At 37.2% G+C, this 25463-nt stretch overlaps 1 protein-coding gene across 2 annotated transcripts in view; it reads left to right on the top strand.

Annotated features, from left to right (window-relative positions):
- LOC127383229 (coiled-coil domain-containing protein 170-like) overlaps window positions 1-25463 on the top strand; it is a 53452-nt gene that overhangs the window by 16285 nt on the left and 11704 nt on the right. The window contains exons 6-10 of one of the 2 annotated variants that reach the window (XM_051615802.1): window positions 5464-5595; window positions 7958-8214; window positions 11821-11965; window positions 13757-13942; window positions 22415-22732. In XM_051615802.1, coding sequence (XP_051471762.1) covers window positions 5464-5595; window positions 7958-8214; window positions 11821-11965; window positions 13757-13942; window positions 22415-22732 — 1038 coding nt within the window. Of the gene's footprint in view, window positions 1-5235; window positions 5596-7957; window positions 8215-11820; window positions 11966-13756; window positions 13943-22414; window positions 22733-25463 lie in introns of those variants that run through there. The other variant, XM_051615801.1, reaches the window with a different exon arrangement.

The following is a 25463-nucleotide window of genomic DNA, read 5'->3' on the forward strand; positions in this document are numbered from 1 at the left end:
ACAGATGTCAAATAGTGCATGACTATTGCTTTTGTGACTCAGAAGCAGATTAAAAGCTGTTTATTTATAAAATGTAGGTTACAAGTTTTAAGTCAAACTACAGCACTAAGTCTTAATTGTCACTATACCCACTCACTTAAATATATCTAAAATACTTCCCTTTCATTGACTGTAGTAAAGTATAGTAGGCACTGTAGGAAAATTGCTAGATTGTTAGCATTGTGTGATGGTATTTTTTTTTAAACCTCTCATTTAAGCTATTCTCTTACAGAAGTCATTTAACTCTTTTCAGCACTGGTGAAGTAAAAACAGAAGAACAACAAGTGGCTTGCAAAAATGCCTGCATAAGTACCTCATTTTGTTACATTTTTCTCCCAAACTTTGTCTTAGCAATTGCCATTTTTATTATTTTGAGACTAAACACAGCGGCTCCTTCTTGTTACTTGTTTTGGAAAAGCTGTAAGACAAAGAGCCAGGGGAGATCCAAATTCTTCAGTTTAGCCATACAGGCAAAGGATGAAGCAAAGCAAGAAACTTAATATTTACAGTAGGTGATACGTCTCTGTAATTGCCTTGAGATCAATTATGTCTTTCATCATATCAAGTGCATTTATTGTATTTAGATGCCAAATCACCTCAACCTAACAAAGAGAAAAATGAAAGATGCAAAAAGCTTTAACTACTGCTTGTGGTAGTGGAGGGTAACACCAACATTTTTGTTGTGAAAATTCCATTTGGCCCCATTAATCAAGCTTGAAATTGGCATCTTCAGTAGATGAACACCACCAGAGAGTGATTTTTATCTTTCAGTAATACCTTTCAATGATTACTGCAAAGGGAGGAGAGCAGAGCTAAGCAGTACCCTTCTGAAAGGAATTCAGAACATCTCTTGGGTAATTTATTTGAGCTGTTTGGAACACTCAGTTTTACATGTTTCTGGAACAGTGCACGACTGCGTAAAAACTCCACAGGCATAGAACAACAACAAAAAGAACTTTTCATAATTGCATTCACAAACTGCAAGCAATGAGTTATGCCTAGTTACGTGCAGAAATCAGAGCGGGGAAAGAGCAGGACTCTGAGTGGGAAGTGGTCAAAAGTAATTGGGTATTTCTGGCGTTTTATAATGTGAAAGAGAAACTGACTAAACTGAAATGGTTTTGAAATATTATTTGCAAGTTTTCAAATTGCTATTATCAATATCATTATCGATACAAACATTTTGAGATCTCTGGTAAGCAAGCTGCACAAAGTATTACCCAGAAAGAAGTCAGCCTTACCCAGCATATACACACAAGATGGTTAATTTGTGAACAGGGTTGTTTTTGTTGTTGTTGCTGTTTTTTTCCCCTAAATTACTCCAATTCGTCTTCGTCTGTTTTCACATGAATGAACAAAATCTGACTTGCTGTGTAACAGTGGCTCACCTTTCTCACAGTTATTGGTGTGTGTAGCTGCTGTGGTTATTCTGAAGTGATGTGTGTGCCAGCTGGCTGGGTGCCTCACTCCTGCTACCAAGCAAAATCTGCAGCAGCCAAGTGCTACCTGCCTTCCCTCTGTTTGACTCAGAAATGAATTGCTAAAAACTGTCCTGTGCCTGATTTGCATGTAGCTTGTAGTTATTTATATAAAGATTTGCTTTTTATCCTGCAGATCTTATGAAAAATAATATTCTAAAGCTTTTCTTTCTTAATTCTAGGATCACTTGTTTTGCAAAAGAAGCTAAAATTCGAATATTCCCTACATGCTGAAGTAGAATTTTATTTTCTTTTAAAATCAACTTATACACAACAGTTTTAGAAATGGCCTTTTTAGAACATGTTTTGATTGTTTAATCAGAAAATTAAGCTAGTCAGCTTCTGGATGGCAAGAAATATTCTCTAGTGGTAGTTAGTTACAATCAAAGCATAATGTTTAAGCTCCCTTTTCCAATAGTTCAGACCATACAAAATCATGGAATCACAGACTGTTTTTTGTTGGAAGGGACCTTTCTCAAGTTTCCTGGAGTTTCCAAAAAGTTTCTGTAGTCCCTTCTTCATCCCCATTGTCTTGAAGGGCACCTTAGCCTCTCAGGGATCCAGTAGCAAGATCGAGGACTAACATTTTGTTGAGATTTCTTAGGGAGATGAATTCTGTATAGAAATTTTTCAACTGTGTGTTCTTCCCAGTACTTCATGCTGGGTGTCATTTTCCTTCTCATTGCAGCAAATAATAACCAACGGTGCTGCTGCATTGTATTTTCAGAAATTAGTTATTTTTTTTTCTGCACATACATCCATGAATATTCATTTGTGTTAGGAAGAAATGTTACATATCTAGAAGGTATTTTATTTATTTATTTATCTATTCATTTTTGGTCAGAATATGAACTGTTATGACATTTATTGAAATTCTTGAATAGCTCACTGAGTCCAGCCAGTGTGCTAAGTTCTGTTCAAATACATAGGTAAAAATGCTTGATAGTTACTTCAAAATCTGAGGAGAACAAAAGATGCAGATGAAACAGTTAGGAGATTATGTGTGGAGTTTGTCAGCTCCAGCCTGGATTCCATGGAGGTGAAAATGATGATTTGGTAAAAAAACCCCCACAATAACAACAATGACCTTATGTTCTTGGTCTCCTATAGAACATCTGTGACTAATAAAGACAAAGGTCCAAGGACACAAAACTTTTTAAGTATTGCAAATATAGGTTTAGCTTCTGTTTAGCATTTGAAAGGAAATGAAAACTTCATGTTCTTGCAGGTAAGGGGAAAGGGATCAGAGAAGTTTTAGTGTGAATGAGAGAAACACCCCAAGCCCAGGCTATGCAGAGCTGAATGAGTGATTATATTTGATGGCTTCTCCTGTCTGCTGCCTCTTATTCTTTTAACCTTTTATTCATTCTGTTCCCTTAACAGTAATCAATACAAATGACACAGAATTCATGAGACATTAAAAATCTGAATTTTTCCAGAGATAGACTGTGCCACACCTGCATCATAAATTTTACCCCTGTAGTAGAGTCATGCCCAATTAATTGCATTGTTATAGGTATGATTAATGATCAGGCTTGCAAATAGCTTCTAGCTAAACATAGAAAACTATTTACTTAAATATTAAAGCATGCATATTCCCTGCCAAAAGTTTGATAATTATACCAACCTTCCTAGCGTGGTGTAACCATGTATGATTAGCTTTGTATTTACTAAGGCAGTGAGGATGCAGAGATCTGCTTGTGTAAATCTCCCTTAGGCTGTAAATTAGTGAAATGGTAATTCCCATTGACTTTTGCACCTGGCTTCATTTAAATTTCTTCTAAATCCTTCTAGACGTGTATCTGCATCTTTAAAGTGCTCATGGTTTTAAAATCTAGATTTCTGTGATGAATGTGGGTTTCAGAAGTTCCAGCTGGAAAGAGTTTTCTTATGTAGCTTTTACTGCTGTACAGGACATGGTCTTCTTTCTTCAGCTATGCACTGAAATATTATTTCATTAGTTTAGAGATGTATTCTTTCTGTAGAATTGAGAAGTAGTTGTGTTTATTTAAGGAAGAAAAAGAAAATGCATCAATACAGTAATAAAAATGTAATAACGTATCGAAATAGCATACACAATGTTACTGCTTGCAAGCTTCAGCCGTGGTGTTGGATCTCCAGGGTATTACAGAACAAACCAAAACCCTCTACATCAAAGGTTTTCATGTGGTTGTACAATGTGAAACAAGTGGAGTAAAGGAGAAAGGAAGAAAAAGTAGCAAAGAGATGGACATGCCTTCTCTTACTCCCTCAGAGTGGTGATAAAGTGTTGAGAAAATTAGCAGCCGTTTTATCTAAGAAATTGTGTGCTGCATTGTACATGGCCCTGGGCTGTACCACATGTATCAGTCTGGCTTGATGAAAGCGGCAACTCCTTTATGGAAGAGCACAGCTGAGTTTCTTTGAGCGAGATTAATGTGATTAAGTTTGATGGATCTAATCCAATGTATAATAGTGCATTGAAGAAAGATTAGAGAAAAGAGTTGACAATATTATAGAAACCAATCCAAGGTAATTTATATTCTGCTGTGGTCCAAACTAGTAGTTTTGCCTTATTCTCTGGGGATTTCTGTGTGCTTTTCTTGGTAGAAGCTTATTTTACTAGATGTTCACCTATTTAGAAAGCTGTTAATCTTTTTTTTCTATTTGGAATGGATGGGAGATGAACTAATAATTTTTCTTGGCCTGGAAACCAGTACTGATGTAGAAGTGCATGAAGTGAAGATATTTTGTCTCTGTCTCCGTTGGAATACCTTGTTTCAACAGCAGTCATGAGCTGGGGGAAATTTGCATTTTGTAATGTATGCCTAAATACACTGGGATTGCAGTTTTGTTGGCTCCTTGTGGGAGCTGATGGAATAAAACTCTTCTGTTCTGTCCTCCGTCATGTGTGCTCTCAACAACATCTAAACAAAGCTTTGTTCTGAAGATGTTAAATTTTGTCATTTTTTAGTCACTATTGATTGAAAAAAAAATGTTCTAATGAAACTCCTATCAGAACCTCAGGTCTGAATTTTCATTTTGAAAGATTTAAGCAACAAAGGCAAAGAAACCCACCACATTTCTGCTCTAGTGTAGAAGAGCAGAACCACACAAAAATGAGAGAGCTTACTAAAAAGAGTCTAAAAGGCACAGCCAAAAGAGCTGTGCAAGTGGTGTGAAGGAGATTGTAATAGAAGCACAAGGCTAGTGCTTGCTGTCTATGAGATGTGCTTGAAAAAGGGTGAAGGAAGTCAGTATGATGGTTGCTGAGAATGAGAAGGTGTCAGTCAGAAAGCTGAAGTTATGTCCAAGTGAAGGAGTTTGAAAGGACCTTCAGCCTTGGCAGGTTAGAAGTAAAAGCATAAATGGGCAAGCTGAAAAGTGTCTTTAAGGAGCAGGTAGGAATGTCTGACTGTGGAGGTGAGATGTGATGGAAATTTCAAGATTGTGAGTGGCACAGGGAAGATGGATTGCCATTGTTTTTTTCACCATTTCTTCCAAAATAAAATTGGTGAGGTGTACAATGTAACTGAAATATAAAATCCAAAATTATTATTTGTATAAGAGACACCTGAAGACTCTCTTTGGGTTAAAGTTTATGTGGATTGAAGGAGTGATTGGATAAGTTTGTAGAAGAAGGACTTTTTGAATGTTGCTAAATACATTGGAACTGCAGGAAACAGCCTGAGCTGAAAATAGTGGGAGGCTATGGGATTCTTAAGGGAGAATATCTTTCATGAAGATACACTTTAGCACTGATGTTGAAGTCTGAGTTTGCAGATGAAAGTGGTGACTGGTAGAGAAGTCACTGTTTATCCTATTTTCCAGTAAGGGTCAGTTACTCTGGCAATTTAACATATTTGGAATAGATACCCTTGAGCAGCTTAATCAAGCAAAAAAGAACTGAAGCAGAAATGTTCAAAAACTGGTGTCTAATGGTTTTGTTTTCATGCTGTCTTCCCAGGAATCTCATGATCACGTTCTTTTGGATATTCCTGTCACTAGAGAGCAGATGAATCACTATCGAGCTGCAGCTGAAACTGCTCAAAGTGAACTCGCAGCACTTTCAGTGAAGTATGATTGTGCCAAGTCAGAGGTACACTTAAAAATACTTCTAAATCTGTCTCCAAGGCTAAGGATTGTCTACAGTCATTTTCTGCACAGAGTAGAAAGTTTGCAGAAAGTCCAAAACTTCTTGCTTTTGATACAGGGTTGTTGTTTCTTGTAATACAGAATTTCCATGCAGTATTTATTCTGCTTGCTTCTGTGTTCAAGAACTGATTATGAGCTTATATTTGAAAAAAATTATTTCAATAATCATAATCTAAATGCGATCTTTTGTAATTAAACCTGAAAGTTAATATTTCTAAATTGTGGTTGTATAAAAGTTCTGATAGATGTCCTCCAGTTGCTGGTGAGTTAAGATGTAACTGCCCATCCTCACCTATTCCTCCACTTAATTCAAGTTACAGCTACCCAAATTTGCTTTCATCACCAGTGAAGCTGTGATTGAGCTAGTGAGGTTGGTTGTAACTAGAGAGGCTGAAGAACACACACACATCCTTTTCTGCTGTCCCTGCTGTGGGAATGGTGGTTCTTAAGAGAGAATCAGTTGATAAAGCAGTATCCAGTCAGGACTACAGAGGTGAGTGTCCATCATCAAAGCCTGAATTTGACCAATTGATTCTGAAATTATTGCAGAGGTCCCCTACATTTAATGGGTGTTCGGGATCAGTACTTCAAATTTTGATTCTAAAAAGCCATACAGAATCTCATGTTCTTATAGAAAGAATTTATAACTGGAAATGGTTAATGGATTTATTGCCAGCATGACTGATTTGTAGGTTCATTCAGCACTGTGCTTGCAAAAGCAAAAAATAGTCAAGAAAGCAGCTGTTCATGCTCTTCTTAATAAAGACCTTCATGACCCAGCTGAGGTCAGAGCCCTGTTCTGAGTGCTTTGTAAAACTCATGATATGGGATTATTGTTGCTTTTTCTGTTATTGGAACTGACCACAGAGACAATGGACAGAGGAAAAAATATCACATTTTGCAGATGGGGAGTTGAACCACAGAGACATTTTAAGGTTGTGAATGCTTTAAGCTACCATAGCTTGGTCCAGCTGCCAAGCAAAGCAATCCTATTGTTCCTTCAGCTGCTCATTTCCTTCCCCACGCTGCCCCATCCCTTGTGTTGGCACAGATGTATATGCAGTTTTATGGTGCACTGTGTTGTTAGGGAATGATGCAATTGAAAAGCAAAGCCTCTTCTGAGTTGGTTTTTAGTTGGATCAGTTTACCAATCTTATTTCACCTTGAAGCCATGGAAGTGCTTCTGCTAGCACAAAGAAGAGGGCAGAGAGCTGAAATGAGGCCTGTGAGCCTGAGAAAAGGCAGAGCTCCTTTTCTCAAAATCAGTGCTGCTTTATGTCACCCCCAAAGTGTATGATAAACCAGTGCTTGCAGGTGAAGCATAAGCTCATCAGAGATTGTGCTGCTGCTGCAAGAGTGATCCTCCTACATGACTCCTCAGCGTTAGCCTTTTCTCTGTGTCCTGGCCAGCTCCCCTTCCTACTCCTCCTCCTCTGGAGAAAGTGAATTATTTTCTGTCAGCTGTGTCAGTTAAGTTGTTTGTGGAGGATTTGGACAAATACCAGAGCTGGTGCAAGGAAGAGGACAGGCGTGCGTGACTGGGAGCAGGAGAAGCAGGACCTCTCTTTTCCAAGGCAGTTGCCATTCATTTGGCTCTCTGGCATCCTGGAATTTCTCTGAGTGTCTTGGTTTTGGTCACACTGGAAGCCTCTGGCAGAGCCATGAATTTCCTCATGTCCTGAATTGCAGATTAATGTCTTACATATTTATTCCCTTAAAATGTTTGCTACAAGTTAAAAGCCGTAGCACACATCATGAAGAGACAGTTAATTGTGGCTTAATTATTTGCCTGTCAATTTTATGTGGTAGGAGATACATGCTTTGGATTATATCTTGCTGCTTATTATTGGAAATGTCAGGAAAGCTGAAACATGCCGTAATACTTCTTAAGTCTTAGGACAAAAAAGTCACTTTAAATTACTTTTTGCTTTTAACAAAATAACAATAACATACTGAAATTTTATATGCTTGGTGTGTCTGCCTCAAGCTCAGTCTTTCAGAGAAGGTTGTAGCAGAAATAGTTCAATGGAAAGTGGTATTTTTAATAAAGAGAGGGGAAAGTAAAGAAAAACAACAACTCTTTGAACTGTTGGAAAGCTCTAGCACCATCTCTGGAACAGATTCTTGACTTTTGGTGGTGATGTCCCTCCTCCTACCCTTCTTTAAAAAAAAGCTGTCTTGCTGTTCTTGTGTAAATCCAGATACATTTGATTCTTGTCACATTGCTAAACTCATAGTGCAGCCACATATTTCAATCTGGGCAAAATGAATCTTCTTCTTCTTATGAGTCTTCTTTTCATCTATAGCTTCTTGAACTCAGGTCCAGAATGGTCTCTAAAGAAGCCTCTTTTCAAGAGCTGAAGACTGAAGCTGAAAGCTACAAGGAAAACAATGCTAGACAGATGTCTCGCCTCCTGTCTTTGCAAACCCGAATTCAAGAGATGGAGGAAGAGGCACGTGTGCTTGCCACTTCTAAAAACCAGGCTGAGCTAAGAGCTCAAGCAGCATTTAAGGAAAACTCGGAGCTGAAGGAGGACCTTCATGAGCGAAATGCTAAACTTAAGTAAGATTCACATGACATGAGAAACAATTTTTACTTGGGATGACAGAATAGTGGAGTTGTCAATGCGGAAAAATATGTTGGTGAACAGACTTTACTGCAGATCTGAATTCTTTTGCAATGCCTTTTAATAAGTTAGCATAGTTTATCAGAGCACTGATCTGTCAATTATGTGTAACTGCTAATATTTCAGGTCTGAGGGATGGAGACTGACAACAATGTTGATCACAAATAAAACTGATTGGTGTGAAAATTATTCTGAACTTTAAAATTACATTATCAGTGTCAGTTATATTAATAGACACCTTATAGACTTTTATAATGGATTTTTCTGCACCATTACAAGGCTTATACCCCTGTCTCTCTCAATATTGTCTCGTTAAGAGCAAGGTGAGTGTTCACCAGATGTCACTGTTTCTCAGATCAGTATTTTGCACAGCTCTTCCAGGCTTTATGGGTTAGAAGTGGATAATTAAGTTATTTTAAAACCTAGAGAAATCCATTGCACTGCACTTGTACGTTACCAGCTGATTTACCAAAAGCCCTGTCTGGAGAGTGCTGATTTTGGTTGCCAAAGATGATAGATATTATCCCAATAAGTGAGGAGACAGTGAAACCAAAAAGTGTATTATGCATCCTAGCAACCTGGAAAATATCACGGTGTCTGAGATAATGGTTGTTAAGATTATCTAAAATGCCCCTTCCTGGGGGGAAAAAAAGAAGAAAAAAAGGAAGAAAAACCTATTCTGTTTGTCTTGTCACTGGGAGAAAACTGCCAAAATACTGTGTTTCATACTAGTTGTTGCGGTGATATGATCAATTTTATGTGGCATAAATCTGTACTGTCACTTCCAGTGCCATCCTAGCTGCTCTGTTTTGCCCATGATCATTGTGTCAGCACTGCCATTTGTGTTACTGCATAGTGATCAGGACCAGGGAACTGCTCCAAGAGAGAAGGGAGCAAAATTTTACTTGATTTCCAGCTTAGTTTCCAGCTTTACCAACCCCAGGTCTTGTTTTGGTGTGCACCTGGTGTGTACCACTGGAGTGCTGGCAAAAGGGAAGGGACAAACGGAGAGTGAGTCTGCTCTTTTGGAAGGAACAAATACGTTGGTTTGGTCATCAATCTACAGTGTATGCTTTCAAAGCTCTTTTCTCATCCTCAGCTGATGGTTACGTGTGCCTCTTAATACTAGTCATTGTATTGACTTAATAAACTTTAGTCGCTCAGTCTGGCCACCTTAGTAGCTTATGACTAGTCCTAATTAGGTATTCAAGAAAGATTTTCACTGAAATCCACTAATAAAAGGGAAGAGTAAGCCAGTAGGCATGAAATGCACATTTACATTCTCTACCTAGGATTATAGTAAAAACTGTTTATTGAATTCTGTGACTGGTTTCTAAAATGTACACCTCTCCTATTGAAAACGGTGCTTTTCCACTCATCAGGTCTATTGCTAAGGTGTTTTTAGAGCCTGAACTGTGAAAAACTTTTTTTTTTTTTTTTAATGCTTTTTCCTCCCCTTCTCTTTGCTCATTAGTTCTGAAGAGCTAGCAAAGCTGTAAAAGAGCTGTGTTCTAGTTTTTTGTACCTGATTGCCTATTTTCTAGGTACTCACACCTTTATGGCCCTACTGGAGGTAATTAGGTTATTCGTACAGTTGTCAAGTATGTGCTTTGTGCTTCAGATTGTTTCTTTTAAAAGCAGGTCTGGTTCTGTGTGTGATGTGCCTTGTATTTTCAGAGCCACAAAGCAGCTTGCAGGGTGGGTGGTCAATCTCATACAATATTCTAACATACTGGTGTGCATGTATAGGATGTCTGGAGTCTCATACCTTTTCAATTCTGACATACCCCTTCTCGGGACAGCAGTTTAGTGGCCATCTCACAGCTTAGTTTTGCTGGGGCTGCAGAGGAGAGGAAGGTGCCCGGAGGTGAGAAAGCTGTGAGGCGCTTGTTTTCTGAGAGCCAGAGCCTGCTGCACCAGACAAAGCTCTTTCTGCTCACAGTGTGTGCTGTATAGTAGTACATGAAACTATTATTGTGCTGTTTGGAGCAGTAATTAAAGATTTTCATTCCTCTGTTATTTTTCCTCTCTCTTCTTCTTAACAGCATTGACAACTGCTGATCTCCCTCCTAAGGCAACATCTTAATTTTTTTTTGTGGGCCATCTCTTTTGCTAAGAGATTTAGAGCTATTTAATGTACTGTGTTCACATTCTAGAGAAGAAGAAATCAGAAATGGAAAAGAATGAGTCCAGAAATGGCTAGCATGCCCACCTTGAAAACTGAGGATAGTGCTATGCTCTGATAAGCAAATGATTTTCAATAAAATATTTGCTCTAGACAGCTGTTTGGTGACATCTCACATCTTGCTTCATTCTAGTATTCAAATCTTTGTGAAGAACTTGCTTTAGGAAGTACCTTGTTTCTAAACTAGAAGCTCGATAGTTTTCCCTTGCACTGTGTTTTCACAACTGAGTACCTTTCTCATGGATGTTACCTGAGAGGTATCAAAGTTGATATTTGGATTTTGCTAATAACTATTTTGAGCTTTATTTGGTTGGCTATTTTTGTTGATCTGTTTATTCTTAGTGATGCTCAGTATGGCAGCATTGTGAGCAAGATTCAGGTCTATACATTTGCTACCTATGTGGACTGTGGCAATACTTGTTTATGTGACTTGTCTTTGTCCCTGGTAATGGGAGGGATAGAACCACATTTACACCAGCAAGTCAAACTGACTGCTTTTGTATTTGCTTATTTGTTCTTAAAGAGCATTTACAAACCAATACCTGCTGTTAAGGCTGATAACATATTTCATGAGGGATATGTGTATGCATGACAGACACCTTTTAGAGTGATGAAACTGATGAAAAAAGCTGCCTTTTCTTCATACTTTTGGTGTAGTCCCTTCATTATTTATTTATTTATTTATTTATTTTTTAATGGATCTCTTTAGCCTGAAGTGCTTTTTTTTCCTCTCTGCCTCCTTGTCTTGTGTTCATGTGTAGGGTTACACTGCAGAAGACTACAGCAAAGTAGTGTCTCCCATGTCTGTTTGCTTCTGCTGGTGAACTTCCCTTCACAGGTACCCTGGATGTCCTGCACTTCCATTAGACTAGAGTGGCTTCTCTTTCCCTGGAGTTTGTTGATCAGCACCATCAACTTTATTAGAGAGAGAAGGGATGTGCTCTTAGCGTATTTTTTACTATAATTTGATCACTCTCTTCACCATTATGCTTTCTAGGTTTTCGCTTGTATACCCAATTTCTAGTATCTTGAGAGCCCTCTTTCTTGGTATCACCTCATTATTGTGCTTTATTGAAATCTTGTGCTGAGAATGAAGTTGGGATCATGGAGGATTCTTTAAAGTGCTAACCAAAAGCAATAGTTGCACATAAGGAAACAATAACAGTTACATGTATTAAATAACAGAAATACAGAAATCTATGTAGCTTATTTATTTTGTGGCATGCAGAAGTTAGCAATAATCTTGGGATGTCTTTTGCCTAGAATTCTTTTTCAGAAAACATTCATCCTGACATGTTTGGTGTTTTTTTGTTTGTTTGTTTGTTTTTTGTTGTTTTTTTTTTTCCTGTCTGATTAGTAAATATTTGAATGAGCGTGAAGAAAGCATGACTCAAGCTTCTAAAATGAGCAGAAGGTATGAAGAGCTCCTTACACAGCTTTCTGGATTCTTGGACACAGATGTCAGAGAAAAAGAGCAACCACAGGAACATTTAATGTCAAAGGTGATGATGTGTAGGCAAGGGTTTCTGTATAGAGATTTAATAGAAGACTATTTGGTTGTCAAAGAAATACAGCAAGTGATAAAGACAGAAGTCTGTGTTAAATAATATTTGCAGACAGTGCTCTCATTTAAGACAGATTTTTTTTTTTTTCATATTGGTTTGATTTCCAAAAGTGCTGAGCACTAGTAGACCTCAGTCAACTCAGTCTGGCCTTATCTGTGTGAATATTTTATCAACCTCTAGTTCCTAAGTACAACCCCGATTAGATGCTTGATTGAAAGCTTTCCTGAAAACATTAGCACTGAGAGTCACTAGGTGACATGTAAACTGCATGCTAGATCTTAACACTTCTCCTGAGCCAATGTACCATCAAGTAGAAGCCTCTGAAATGGTATAACCTAAAAAAGCCTTAACTATGCCTTCTAACAAAATGTTGCAAATGACTGTGTGGTGTTTCTGAAAGCTAATAATAAAACTTTATTATTTCTTTTAAGAATATTTCTGAAGTTCCAAATGCTGAGCCTCTGTTTAGAAGAGGAAAATTGTAGGCACTTTTAACCTTTATTGATGCTGCTGAAGGGCAATTTGTCTTAATTTTATGTATTGTTCTCATGTTCTATCTAGTCTTTGCTATCCCTATTTTTCTTCACTTGGGAGCATGCTAGGTATTTTGGGATATTTTGTATCATTATATTGATATTATTACAAGAGTTCTGACTATAAAGAGTACTTAATAAGTTAAGATTATCTAGGTATGTATCACAGTGGTTTTTACAGTCCTTGTCCTCATAACATTGCAAGCACGTTGAAATTGTAATAGATATTCTAACAAAACTTGGCTAGTTGTCATTAGAGGCAAAGATGTTTGCATTACTCTTGCATGCTCTAAGTTAAGGAAATAACTGGAGTTTTAAAAAAGTAGACATTGATGTTTTAACAATGTAGTAATAAATCTAGTTGGGAAATGTAATTTGTGCTGAAAACTGTGCATTAGGAAAACTTAGCAACTAATTTTCTGTTTGGGGACATGGCATGTCTGTTTAGCTTCTTTTCTACGTTATAGTGTTAAGTCAGAATTGATCTGGTTTAATCTTAATAAATATCTTGCCAATAGGAGTCAGGGTACATTTTTTTTTTACCTTTGAAGCTCTTTGTGGGCTCTTTGAAGTGCCCACACTCATCTGTTCCACTTCTTGGAAATAGCGTAACATACCCAAACAACTCTAGAATCCTCCTGGAAACAACAACTTTTTCCAAGGTGTTGGCTGCTCAGAACAGCAGCCCACCAGGTATTTGTCCCTGCACTTGAATATGTTTATGAAATAGCTGTTACTAACTCAAATCTCCCTGTGCCTAAGAAGATTCAAGCATGAATTGAAGCTTTCAGTTTTTTCTTCCAAATGAGACACATAAATCTTAACAAGCCAAACTAAAATGGTCTGCTTTTTGCATGAAGTTAGTTACATGATCTGTTTTCATTTCTGACCTGCTTCATCTGAAGTGCCAATATGCAGTAGCTCACCACCTGTTGAATAGATCATGGAGATTGTGTGGGAGTAAATCTGAAACACATTCCACTAAGATGTGGGTTTCTGGTGGGAGTATGGTTCTCACCTTAATTGTTTTTCTATTTGTTTCAGGAAGAAACAGTGGATTGCAATTGTAAATGTGACTTAGTGGTCCCCAGAAACACCAGGTCCTTCTTGGGATGATTAGGAGCCAGTGTACTGGAATAAAAATATGACATTAAGTGTTTTTAAAAAGTTACTAGTGGTTGAATTATTTCTCTAGGTCTCCGAAATATGTAAAGAAAATCTCACTCTAAAAGATCAGGTTGCTGCTCTTCAAGAAACCATCACTGTTCATGAGATGGAGTCCAAAGCTAGTAGAGAAACTATCATGAGGCTTGTTTCAGAAGCGACCAAGGAGCAGAAAAAGGCAACAGGATACTATCAAGAAATGGAAAAACTTAGTAAGGTACATAATTGCATGGTGTACACATTTGTCTAGTTTTCAACTGCTTTCTCAAAATTTCAAATTAATTTTCATAGAAGTTGTATGAGAAAAAAATGCTTTGTAAGACTTCTTCCGGTGGTTGGAGTCTTTCCTAAAAAGGACGTTTTTCTAAGGTTATTTTAAGCTTTTTAAAAGCTTGAAAATATTTGGAAATGAAGCAACAATATTGTGTCTGATTTAGATGTCTTCCAATGATGCTTACAAATTTATATTTTCCTTTTTATTGTTGTAGTCTTTGCTGTGCTTGTACAAACAAATAAACAACAGATTTTTTTCAGGCAGTGTAAACAAATAGAGTTAATGAGTATATCTGAGGCACAAGAATGGAACAATGAATATAATATTTATGTGATATTGCAATTTTTCTGAGGATTCTTCTACTTAGTTTCTTTAAAAATTCTAATGATAAATTGTAATTAATTGATAGGACATTATTTTTTAATTTTTCTTTTTCTTACGGAACTGGAAGTAGAGTGTCTTGGCTTCCAGACACCCTAGATTATCTTATTTCACTGTATTATACACTTGTATTTCATAACTATAAATATTCTGTTGACTCTCACCCCAAAAGCTGTAGGCAATAGGATGGTTCTTGCAGAAAAGTATTGTTTTGCTGTAGGCAACCCATAGAGGAAGTCTGTGCAGCAGGAATGATGCTGAAATGAGGAATGTGAGTTAAGTTGCAAGTCAAGTGCTTGCCAAATTAACCTAGGTGTCATTTGGAAAGGAAAAGGATGTGATTTAAGGATTTAATTGCTCCAGGAGAACACACCATTAGGAGCTTTTGTACATTGCTAAGGATGGATGAAAGAAGTGACCTCCTGTAGCAGTTTTCCTTATTACTTTGTACTTTGAGCAGTAACTGTGGAAAGGGAGCATAATGGGAGCATAGAGGGAGCATAAAATCATAATGAAAATTTCCCACAGGAATTAGAGTAGTGTGGTTAAAGCTGATGGCCAGAACTAAAGAAAAAAAGTGAAGAATCTTAGGCTGCCAAATATGTAGCTGAGCTGTGTGTGACTGAGTTTGTAGAAGTATTTAACATAAAGGCAACCTCGTGCAATTAAGTTTCAAATGTAATATAACACTTCGCCTCCATCCCTACCCCTTGCACTACTTTTTTTCTGAAGAGACCACCACCATATACTTTAAAAGATAAAGTGTTCTTATTTTGTTGTAGACAAAATACTTAGGGGATGAGAAATAGCTGACAGTGTTCTCTGGAAGAGAAAGAATTTGTTGTAGGGAAGATAAATGTTGATTACCACAAGGGTCATAAATTTTACTTACTGCTGAAAATACTTCTTACCAAGCTGTGTAAAATTTTCGAAGACTCAGCTGAGACTGAGAGTGAACTTGTATCAAAAACTTCAACAGGTCCTTTTTAAGAACATTTTGTTCTCATACCTCACTTCAAACACAGCAGTGTCAGTAAGGGCAGAGTGTAGGTTGCTCCACAATCAGGAGATATTTTAAACCAAGATGGGGGCCTCGTTTGTGACTTATTTTGCAAGTTTGCTCTGACTGCCAAAACATTTCCAAAGTTGAACTAGTTATATGAAAAATATTTTCCAATTATTATTGTGCATATGCCAAATACATAATTTATTTAGCCCATTTTACAGAAATGTCTTGGTAAATTATTAACATTGCATTTCAAATTAAGTGTGTGTCAACTGGGCTTATCTAGAGGCTGCACAGTCCTCCAGTACTGTTTCAGTTTAGCTACTTAAATTTACAAATACTGAGTAAATCTGTTGAGAAGGTTTTGTTCTCAAATTCAGTTTTGCAATATTAAGTTTAAAAAATGCTTTAAACACATATATAAAAAGGGGGATGTATGACATCCCCTGTTCTCCTGATGGGTAGACTTACTAGGTTATAGGAAGGGAGTCACTGGTATAAAGTTGGTTTGACTTTGCCATATACCTTGCTACACAGTTTAAATAAGCAGATGAACAGAGTTGTACATGTTGTGATGTATTTCCCTGTGAAAATGAAAAGCAGAAATCCATACTGTTTCTGTGCCTGAAGACACACACATGCACTGACATGTTCCTGGTCTGTTTTATGAGCTTTAATTAATGGAATTGCCCGTGGCAGATTTTACCCAGCACAGCCTGAGTACAAGTGACACTTGCCTGCGTTTGCCTGAAGCTCCCAGGGTCAAACAGATTGGCTATCTTCTGTATTACAGATTGAGATGGTGGCCCGTTTCCCCCAGTTTTCTCTCAGAATTCTTCCTAAATTTATAGAGGCTATCACACAGCCTTCTCCAGGGAGCCTCAGCCACACCACTGTTCCCTGCTGCCTCTCTGAACCATTGCCTCTTTTTCTTGCTAGTTAGTTCTTCAGTCCTGCTCCTTGGGATTACTCTGAACTCCCTCTCTTGACCAGGTGCCTTTCTTTATGTCCCAAGAGGAGGCAGCCATCTAATGATCAATTAAACAGATTGTAGATTCTGAAATACTTTCTGAAGAAAATGCAAGCCAGGTTGGTTATGTTCAAGCAATATTTTAGCAGATTATAAGGTTAATACATAAGAGAAATTCAGAATGTCCTTTATTTGATACTTGAGTATTTGTTGCAATTAGCTGGTTTTCATGTGAGCAGCATTAGCAAGTGAACAATAAGTTTATCTGTTCCCCTCTTAGCATGACTGCATCACAATATCAAAGAGCAAACAATGGAAACTAATATGATCGCAAACCTAATATAAGTAGCAATAGCAAGACATCAAGCTTTTTTTGTTGTAATGTATTGCTTTTCTTTTAGAATGGTGAACTTTTTACATTTCTGATCAAATATTGCAAGAGCAGGCTTTTGAAATTCTGTAAATATTGTGCATACCTTTATTGTGGCAGTGCTGGATATCAAATTTGCATTTGATGGAAAAGAACTTCTAAATGCTGACAAATTTCTAGACTAAGAATCAGAAAACCTCTTCTTTCTTTCTGTATGCCCAGTGATTATTGATTATGGTAATCATAATTACAGAACTATGACATTCTTTGAGAATGTAGGTCTTGTTTGCTCTAACCAAGTTTCTTTTTAGTATTTAATAAATTCCTATATGGTATTTATTTAAGGTATAGGAGAAGATACATGTTTACTTCTTCCAGATGAATTTGTTTTGTACATCATTGCTATGGATGAACTACAAGAACTAGTAGACTGCTTTGTTCTGTTTCACATCTTCACAAATGTTTCCAGGTTGAATCATTAGAGAAGACAGAAGATAAGAACAAGCTGGTTGCCTTGTGGTATAACAGTGGTAACTGGATATGTGGCTGGTGTAAGAATTAATCTGGAAGATACCTGTATTCTCTGTCATACCTTATTATTACTGTTACTGTGAGGATTTTTTGTATATGTAATTGACTTAGTATGTTGAAACCCTCATGCTGATTGAGGTGCTAATATTAATAATGATGGTGCAAGTTTAAGTATCCTTCTCTGCTCTAAAAACCTTATCAAATTATTTAATTTAAACACTCTGCTCTTCAAAAGAGATTAAAGCCGAAAACCCCAAAGTTTCCTCTGTAAAGGTCATTGATTAACACATGGCTGCTTCAAGAAATAAAACAGAAGAGATGGACTTGTGGTTGTGGCAGGGGTTGTAGAATGATTAGATGCTGGTGAAGGACAGCAATTATGCAGGAATCTGCTATGTCAAACTGAATAACCATTGTCTAAGCTGTGAGAGTGACCAGCAGCTTGTGTTAGGGCAAGCATGCAGAAATACTTTTGGCCATATATCCTCTGAGCTTTCATCAGTCTGGGACTTCTGATTCAAAGGTTCCATCTCTGTGTTGAGAGCTGATGCTGATACTGTGTGATACAGTATGAATGTTTTGCATAAAATCTTGGGAAAGTCCTTTAGCAAATGGCCCTGTCATTGTTAGTAAATTTGGACCAAAAAAAATTAAAAAAGAGTAATTTCTCCAGCTCTGTACATGGGAAAGCTATATTGCCAAAATCCAGGTGAGGCATCCTATGTGCCTGTTGCTGTTAAAGGACAGACTCTCCAGGAAGAGCCTGAGCTCTCTCCTGAGCTTTCAAGGCTGTATCCACCTTCTTACTTTGTTGTATTTATCTCATTGGAAGTGAAAAAATAGTGGTTTGTCTATCTGCTAAATTGTTTTGTTTTTCCTGTAGCAAGTCTTCAGTTTCATGTTTCCAGAAATTCTAGATTGAATTTACTGTATTTTAAAGTTCTAATTATTTTTAAATCTTAGAAAAAAGCCAGTGTCTTTACAGTATGCATAACAATGTCACTTTTAGTAAAAGTGCCTTTGAATTTCTTTTCTTTTGTTCTATAAACAAGCAGTGGGTTCTCAACTCCACAGAAGTCAGTGAAACTTCTGTCACCAGTTTAAGTGGGCTTGGGTTTTCCACTAGAATGTGTTATGTGCAAAGTTGATATCAAGTGGGACAATAGATTTCAGAAGAGTAATTTATCTTATAGTGTTTCTGTGAAGATTATAATTTGGTTTGACATTTTTAAAAATTGCATGCAGTGTGCACAATCGATACAATGTATTTCAAGAATAGAACATAAATAACATTGCAATTTTGGTTGATAACTTATTAAGGAAGAGCTATAGAAGCTTGCTGATTCAACAGTTTAAACTGAATCTGGAGAAAATTAGTTCCTTTAACAGCTTTGTTGCAGCTGCCCATGACTTTAGCCACAGCTGAGATAATTAATGGGGTTCAGGAGGAGAGTTTTTATACCTTCTTTGCTATTTTTTTGTTTATTTAGAAGTTAAGACAAAAGCTGGTGCTGGAGCTAAAAATCAGTACTATCATAACTTCATCTGCAAAGCCACAATAGTGTTTTAATAGGGTGTGGCATACTTCTGTAATGTCATACATGCAAAATAGTTAGATAAAAACCACTTTCATGGGCTGTTTTAATCTATTGGATTAAAGTAAAGATTTACATTTTTGTAGTGTATGGTTAGGTAAATGAGCAACTCAATTTGTGCTTATTTACAACCATAAGAAAATGCTACAGTGCTTTTGGGATTTGGACCTGTTTTCTCTGAATCTGCTTCAGTTGTGCTGGTGGGTTTGGGTGGGGTTTTTTTTGTTTGTTTGGGTTTGATTTTGGGTTTTTTCTTTGTTATGGTTTGTTTGATTTTTTTTTTTCCCTCTAGGAAGGGAGAACTAGAGGGTGTAACTCAAAACTCTGGAAAACACCTGAATCACTTCGGAGTAACTAGTGTTCACTCTGATGTTCTCAGGAAATTAAAAGTTGAAATAGATTAATTATTAACTATGGTACGGAATCTTAAAATTGCCTCAGAAATAGTGACTAATTTGACTAGTATCCACTTTCTAAAAAAATATTATTGAATGAAACATCAGACCAACAGACTTTGTGTGTGTATAGGACATGCTAGTCGAAATCTTGAGAAATACGAAAGAAAACAATATATTAAGGAAGAGTTATCACAGCTTTGAAAATGCATTTTAGATATTGAGATCAACAGAGTGAGGATATGAATTAATATGTATGTACTACTTAGAAGATTTTATCCTTGTTTCCTCTCTTTCATTTGTCTGCCTCTTTAATGTTATCATATCTCCTTCACTGTTTTTTGCACTGTTAAATGCAGCTCTTCTAGCCTTTACTTATAAAAGTATCCCTCTCTTTCTCTGCTTAACAGACAGAAGTAATTTTTCCCACCTGTTACAGCTTGAATGCATTCTTTGTGAATGCAGCTGACCTAATATTGAACACATGATTTCTCACGAGGGGGACCTTGCCAGTGTCTTGTGCAATGGTCTGGGTACTTATATCTTCTCCAGTCTAGTGCAGGTAGAGTGCCAGAGGGTGAGTGTGGGTAGACTGCGTCCTGGCCTGAGTCAGTAACCTTAAGTATGGCACTGTGCTGTATGACCCCTTTTGCTCTGGTCTCAGCTTAAGAACTTTTGGTGCTGCTTTCTATGTCCATGGGTGAACACAGCCATGGTAGATCTGTTGCACCTGTTGTGTCTAACATCAGTTACATGGTTTACCCTCCGTAAATCCACCTATTGTCTAATTCTCTTTTCTTTGAACATCAATTTCTGTAATTATTCCTGTTGTATTAATTTGTTGTATGTCAGCACTGGGCAGATTTTTGATCCTACAAACTGCATGGTGAAACCTTCATGTAATTCAGAGCCATGGGAGATCAGCCATGAATGCTGAGGAGTCAAAGAGAAAACATCTTGTGGTTCCATCCTTTCTGTCTTTAGGAGGTGGAAATTATTTGATCAGCCTGCACTGATCACTTGGGCTTCTAGGGATTTGCTTCTAGTTCAGATCCCAACTTTACCTGCTGCAGTCTGTAAACTTCTGGATACTGTGCAATGTTGAGGCTGACCTTGCTGAAGCTAGCTAGTGTAAATGCTCCCCATTCAAGAGAGATTTCAGGGAGGATTGTTCAGAGTTGTAATGTTTTGAGTTTCACAGCTAATCATTGTAAATTGCTTGGGTTTTGTTGTTTGGTTTTGTTTGTTGGTTTGTTTTTTGTTTGCAGTTCCTTATTTTATACTTTGATCTTTTGATTCAACTGTGTTTGCAGATGTTGAAAATTTGAAACAAGATTGTAATTAGATAAGCTCCCTGGTACTGGCAAACTACTTTTGCACTGCCTTTCTGAAAGGAAAAATACACACTGCTGAAAACTGTAATTGGGATAAACCACTCTTTATTCTTTGCTCTAATTACCATAATGTAATTCTGAACACAGGTGGGAATTCTCTATTAATAGGATTTGTTTAGAATAAAATAGAAAAGTGGCAAGGAATCATGCCAACATTTGTGTCCAAGAGAGTTCTATAATTACTTTAGAAAGGGGTAGTAACAAATAATTTCCTAAATGATAGGGTTTGTTTTGGTTTGTTTTCATTTATGTGTTTGCATGTTTGCCTTTTTGAAGCTATTTAAAAATTTTAGTATTTTTAGTATTGTATATTTATATTTTATTTCCAAGGGTGCCTCCCAAACTTCTTTTTTGTCCATCCTCACTGCTGATCTACATAAATTGTCCCAAATATCCTGCTTGATTGGCGTGTATTCCAATAATACAATACAAATTACTTACTATCCCACACAACAAGCACATGTAGACCCTGAGAGACCCCCGAGGGGTCACCATATCCACAGCTGCTCTGGGAACAATTCTTCTAATGCCAATGTACACAATCTTAGTTCATATCAATCTGCTTACTGAGCCTCTACTAAACAATTGAAACTTCCAGAGAAATTCGGTCACTCTCTATAAATATGCCATCCTCTGGCATAATTTTGTCTTGTGTGAAGTAATATTCATTCTTATTTGTTCTGATCAATCAAATAATACCCTAAAGAACAAAGACTTAATATTTCTTATACTTTTAGTTGGTTTCATTGCAAATTTTATTATTGTGTCTGAATGTGTAAGCACTCTTAATATTGGTATTGTGGGGGAACAGGTTCACAAGCTGACTGAATGAGAGAGATTATTTTTTCATTGTGTTTAGATGGGTTATTTTGCTTTCATTTTTGTATCATCATTTACTTTTATGTCATGGGTCAGGATACACAGTTCTCTCTGCTCTGTTGGGTCAATCTTTTATATACAACTGATATAGATATATATGTACTGGCTATTTTTTCTTCTTTCCAAACTGAGTTTTGATTCATCAGAAAGTAAAGGGAAGATAACTTTTAAAAGCTCTGGGCTTAGAATGAAAGGCTCATGGGTATCAGGGGCTGAATGAGAACCGTGACAAAATGCCAAAGATCTGAGGATGTCCCTGATCAGTAAACCCTATGGACTATTCACCAGGTAACCTTATCTTACAGTATAGAAGACAACAGTGTTTTTACTTCTGAAAATTAAGGGACTGACTTGTAAAAAATCCCTCCCTGTTTCTTTATATAAATAATGTCAGGATTTTTCATTACATTCAAGTAAGCTGATCTCAGGGATCACCTCTAATTCTGCTCTTAACACTATATTCAGCACTGTATTATTTTGATCAGCCCTGAATTGGTCAAGCAGTTGGACTAGATGATCATTGTCTCTTCCAACTGAAATATTCCATTCCATTCCCTCTGAGGTGCAGTACTTTGGCTTTATTTCTGTTACATCTTGTTCACCATTTGTTTTTGAACTTGTATTATTAGAATGAAAAATTAAGATAGCAATAGTTTTACAATTTAAAACATTGGGTTTTTTTCACCTGACATTTTTATTCATGTATTATTTCTTACAGGCCACTGCAAGAGTCTAGCTTATAGTTCTCCTATGAAACACTGATGTTGAGCTCATATGAAAAACATGGGTCCTAATTTCTCTGTCTGTAGTACCTGCATTTGAGTTATTCCCTGCTTTGTGTGTGTGTGTTATAACAATTTTTAAAAGCCTGGTGTAATCTTTCTTGTATTTCAGGATCTTGACAGTGCTATAATAGGGAGACAGAGTTTGGAGGTGGAGATCAGAAACCTCCAAGATAAACTGACTTCTAACCAGAAGGCTCTGGATGCCTCAAAGCAGGAACTGCAGAGTCTCAAGAAATCTTCCAGTGAGCTGGATGGAAGCTTGAAGAGCAGCAGAGAAGAGGCCAGGACTGCTCAGAGCTCTTTAGTGGCTTTTAAAGAGCAAATTGCTACCCTTCTTAGCAGTGGATCTGCAATAGTTAAACCTTCCGAGAAGGCTATTTTGGAGAGGATCCAAGAACTGAATTGCAAAGAGGAAAGTAAAGAAGTAGTAAGTCATCAACTAGTGCAATGGTCCAATGTGTGTATTTATTGTCTTTAGTTTTTTTTTTTAAATTTCATTCATCTTATTGATCTGAGATAATAGATTAAAAGTATCTATATTTTATCAAGTAGGAATAAGTCAGAAATGAAATTCATAATATATGCTGTTAATGAGAAAATACATGGACGGTTAAGACACGTTGAGACATGAAATGTGGTTTCAGTGCTACTTAGTGGACGTGAAAAGTGGCTGCGTGGTCACTATGATTTAGTGAAACACATGAGCAAATAGGGACTGGCTGCTACAGTAATGACTTCAAGAAGTGACTGGTTTCTCCAAGTAGATGTAATTGATGAATTGCCCCAGAAAACTCCTTCCCCTTCAAATCTCCAAACCTGCACTCAAAATGAAAAATGTAGTTTTTACACTCAAAACATTGTTAAAACTGTAACTGTTCACCATCTAGGAGAAAGGCAATAGGAAAGCAGCTGAATATTCTAATGCTCTGGCTCCAAGGGATTTGGCTGCTGGTGTTTGCATGTACAGATAGAGAAGGGACAGCTCAGGAGGAAGGTGAGCCAGAATACAGTCTTACCTATATCAGTATCCTGACACTGCACTGAAGTTTCTCACTTACTTCTATGGGCATGTACTAATTTTGTCAGCAAGGACTATTATTTAATTAAAAGTCACATACTTAATGAAAAGCTGTTTTCACTGAAAGTAACCTCTGTGTTCTTGCCAGATTTTAAGATTCTAGCATCTCCTGCTCATTTGATAGTTTTTTACATTAGCAAATGTTTTTGTATTCGGTCTAAAATCGGAAAGATCTCTTGAAAGTATCTTAGTGCATTTAGATCAAGTGTTTTTTAAAAAATAAAAAATAGCTCCCCTATACCTTAGTTTGAGAGTCAGTATGCCAAATCTTAATGAAAACAAGCCTTGCGAAAATTATTAACATCTGAAAGTGATCTGCTAAATTGGAAGTGTGGTAGCAGCTTTTTAATAGATAGTTTCACCACATGTCATGGAGTATTGTTTCCATTTAAAAAGTCTTTCAAATTGCAATCTGATGAGTATTTCATGTGCATACCTGTTCTGATTTAGTACTAGAAGCTTTCTTTTAGCTCATGTATTTAATTATTGTGTACACTAGCTGAACTGGGAAAATGTCTTTACTGCTGCACGTGCACCTGTCAGTTAGAGCAGTGAAAAATTTAAATTTTAAAATGTCTGTGGGAAAACTACTCACGGCATCTGCTATAGTCAAATTTTCTGTGAAATATGAAATGCTCTTGAAAATTATGTCTCCTGATTATGGTGGTTTTGGTATCTGAAAGGCATCTGAATTAGTCATAGTCTGTATATTAGACTTGAGGTAGGAACAGCTGATCTGATTGTAGATTGTCTTTCCAGGTTTTGTCATTGCATATAGATTGTTAAATGCCAGAACTGATGAGGCTTTACTCCTGCTCCCATTAAAATCTCCTGTTGTTTCTTAATGACTTTTATGGCAATGTCATAAATGCATATTTAGTGGTGGGGATTTATCCACTTTATCCTCAAAATAATTGAGTAAAAAATAATTTGGGAAATTAAATTAAACACTGATAAAAGCAGAGTAATATGCATACTGACTTAGGGCTGACCAAGAAAACCCCAACTAACTAGAATGTGAGAAATTTTTAGGTAAAAAGTTGAGAAGCAAGTGAAAACCATAATTATGCCACTGGTTGCTGCATTCTCAGGAGCACACAGTTGTGGTGATTTCTTCAAAAAGTACCAGAACAATACCAAACCAGAACAAGACAAGTTATTAATTGTCAAGGTAATAAGAAGATTAATATATGTAGCTGTTATGCTGGAAAAAAAGGAAAAAAAAAGCCATTGTGATGTGATTTGTCACTTCATCCTACATGGGGCTTTTTTTGCACTTGTGCTGAGCCCACCACGTGCCTGTCTCTGTGACATCTTGGCTGTTGAGGGAAATGCCCCACTGACTGCACAGCTGTAGCCTGCTTTCTGTTCTGTGCTGTGGGGCTGGGCCTGGTGCTTGAACATGCTTTCTTCTTAGCACAAGAGAAAAAAAAAAGTTCAGGAAGATTTTACTGAGGATTATTTAGTTGTAGCAGAGAGGAACCCTGCTGTCCCTGAGGTAGGTCCTGCCTCTGGAAATGAGTTATTTGCAGATCGTGTTAACACAAGAAATGTCTTTGTTTGAATTATCTGGTAGCCACATTAACATAAAAAGTTGGAAGTAGTTTTTTGCAGACTGGTCAAGCTGCACAGGTTGTTGGTACAGGAAATTGTGAAGGTCAGAAGTGCAGGACCAAAAATGCAGCCTTTGTAATTTGCTGGATACAGGCATGGGTGGGTAATAAGGGTGCAACTCTATTTTAGGAAATCCCTACATTGTTGATTGTCCCTAAGCCAAAAATGAAGGTTACTCCAGGATGCTTCCAGGCTCTGGAAGATAAATTGACAGCTTGGTGGTTTTGTGGTCTTACCTTCTCCCTCACCTTATCATGCTTATTGACCTTTGAGGCCTGTAAAAGCCCCACACAGCTGGGCTGTGCCCAGAGCTTACAGGGGCTCCGAGTTCTCTGGCAGCGGTGGGTCTCTGTGGGCACAAGTTACTGAAAGCTTTTTTTTTCCTGCTGAGTGTTGTGATGCAGAAAAGCATAAAATCTGTGTGTGGGTTCTTGCAGTTTTATTATTGTTTAGTGTTGTGTACCAC

This window comes from Apus apus, chromosome 3 (genome assembly GCF_020740795.1).
Source record: "Apus apus isolate bApuApu2 chromosome 3, bApuApu2.pri.cur, whole genome shotgun sequence".
Lineage (NCBI taxonomy): Eukaryota > Metazoa > Chordata > Aves > Apodiformes > Apodidae > Apus > Apus apus.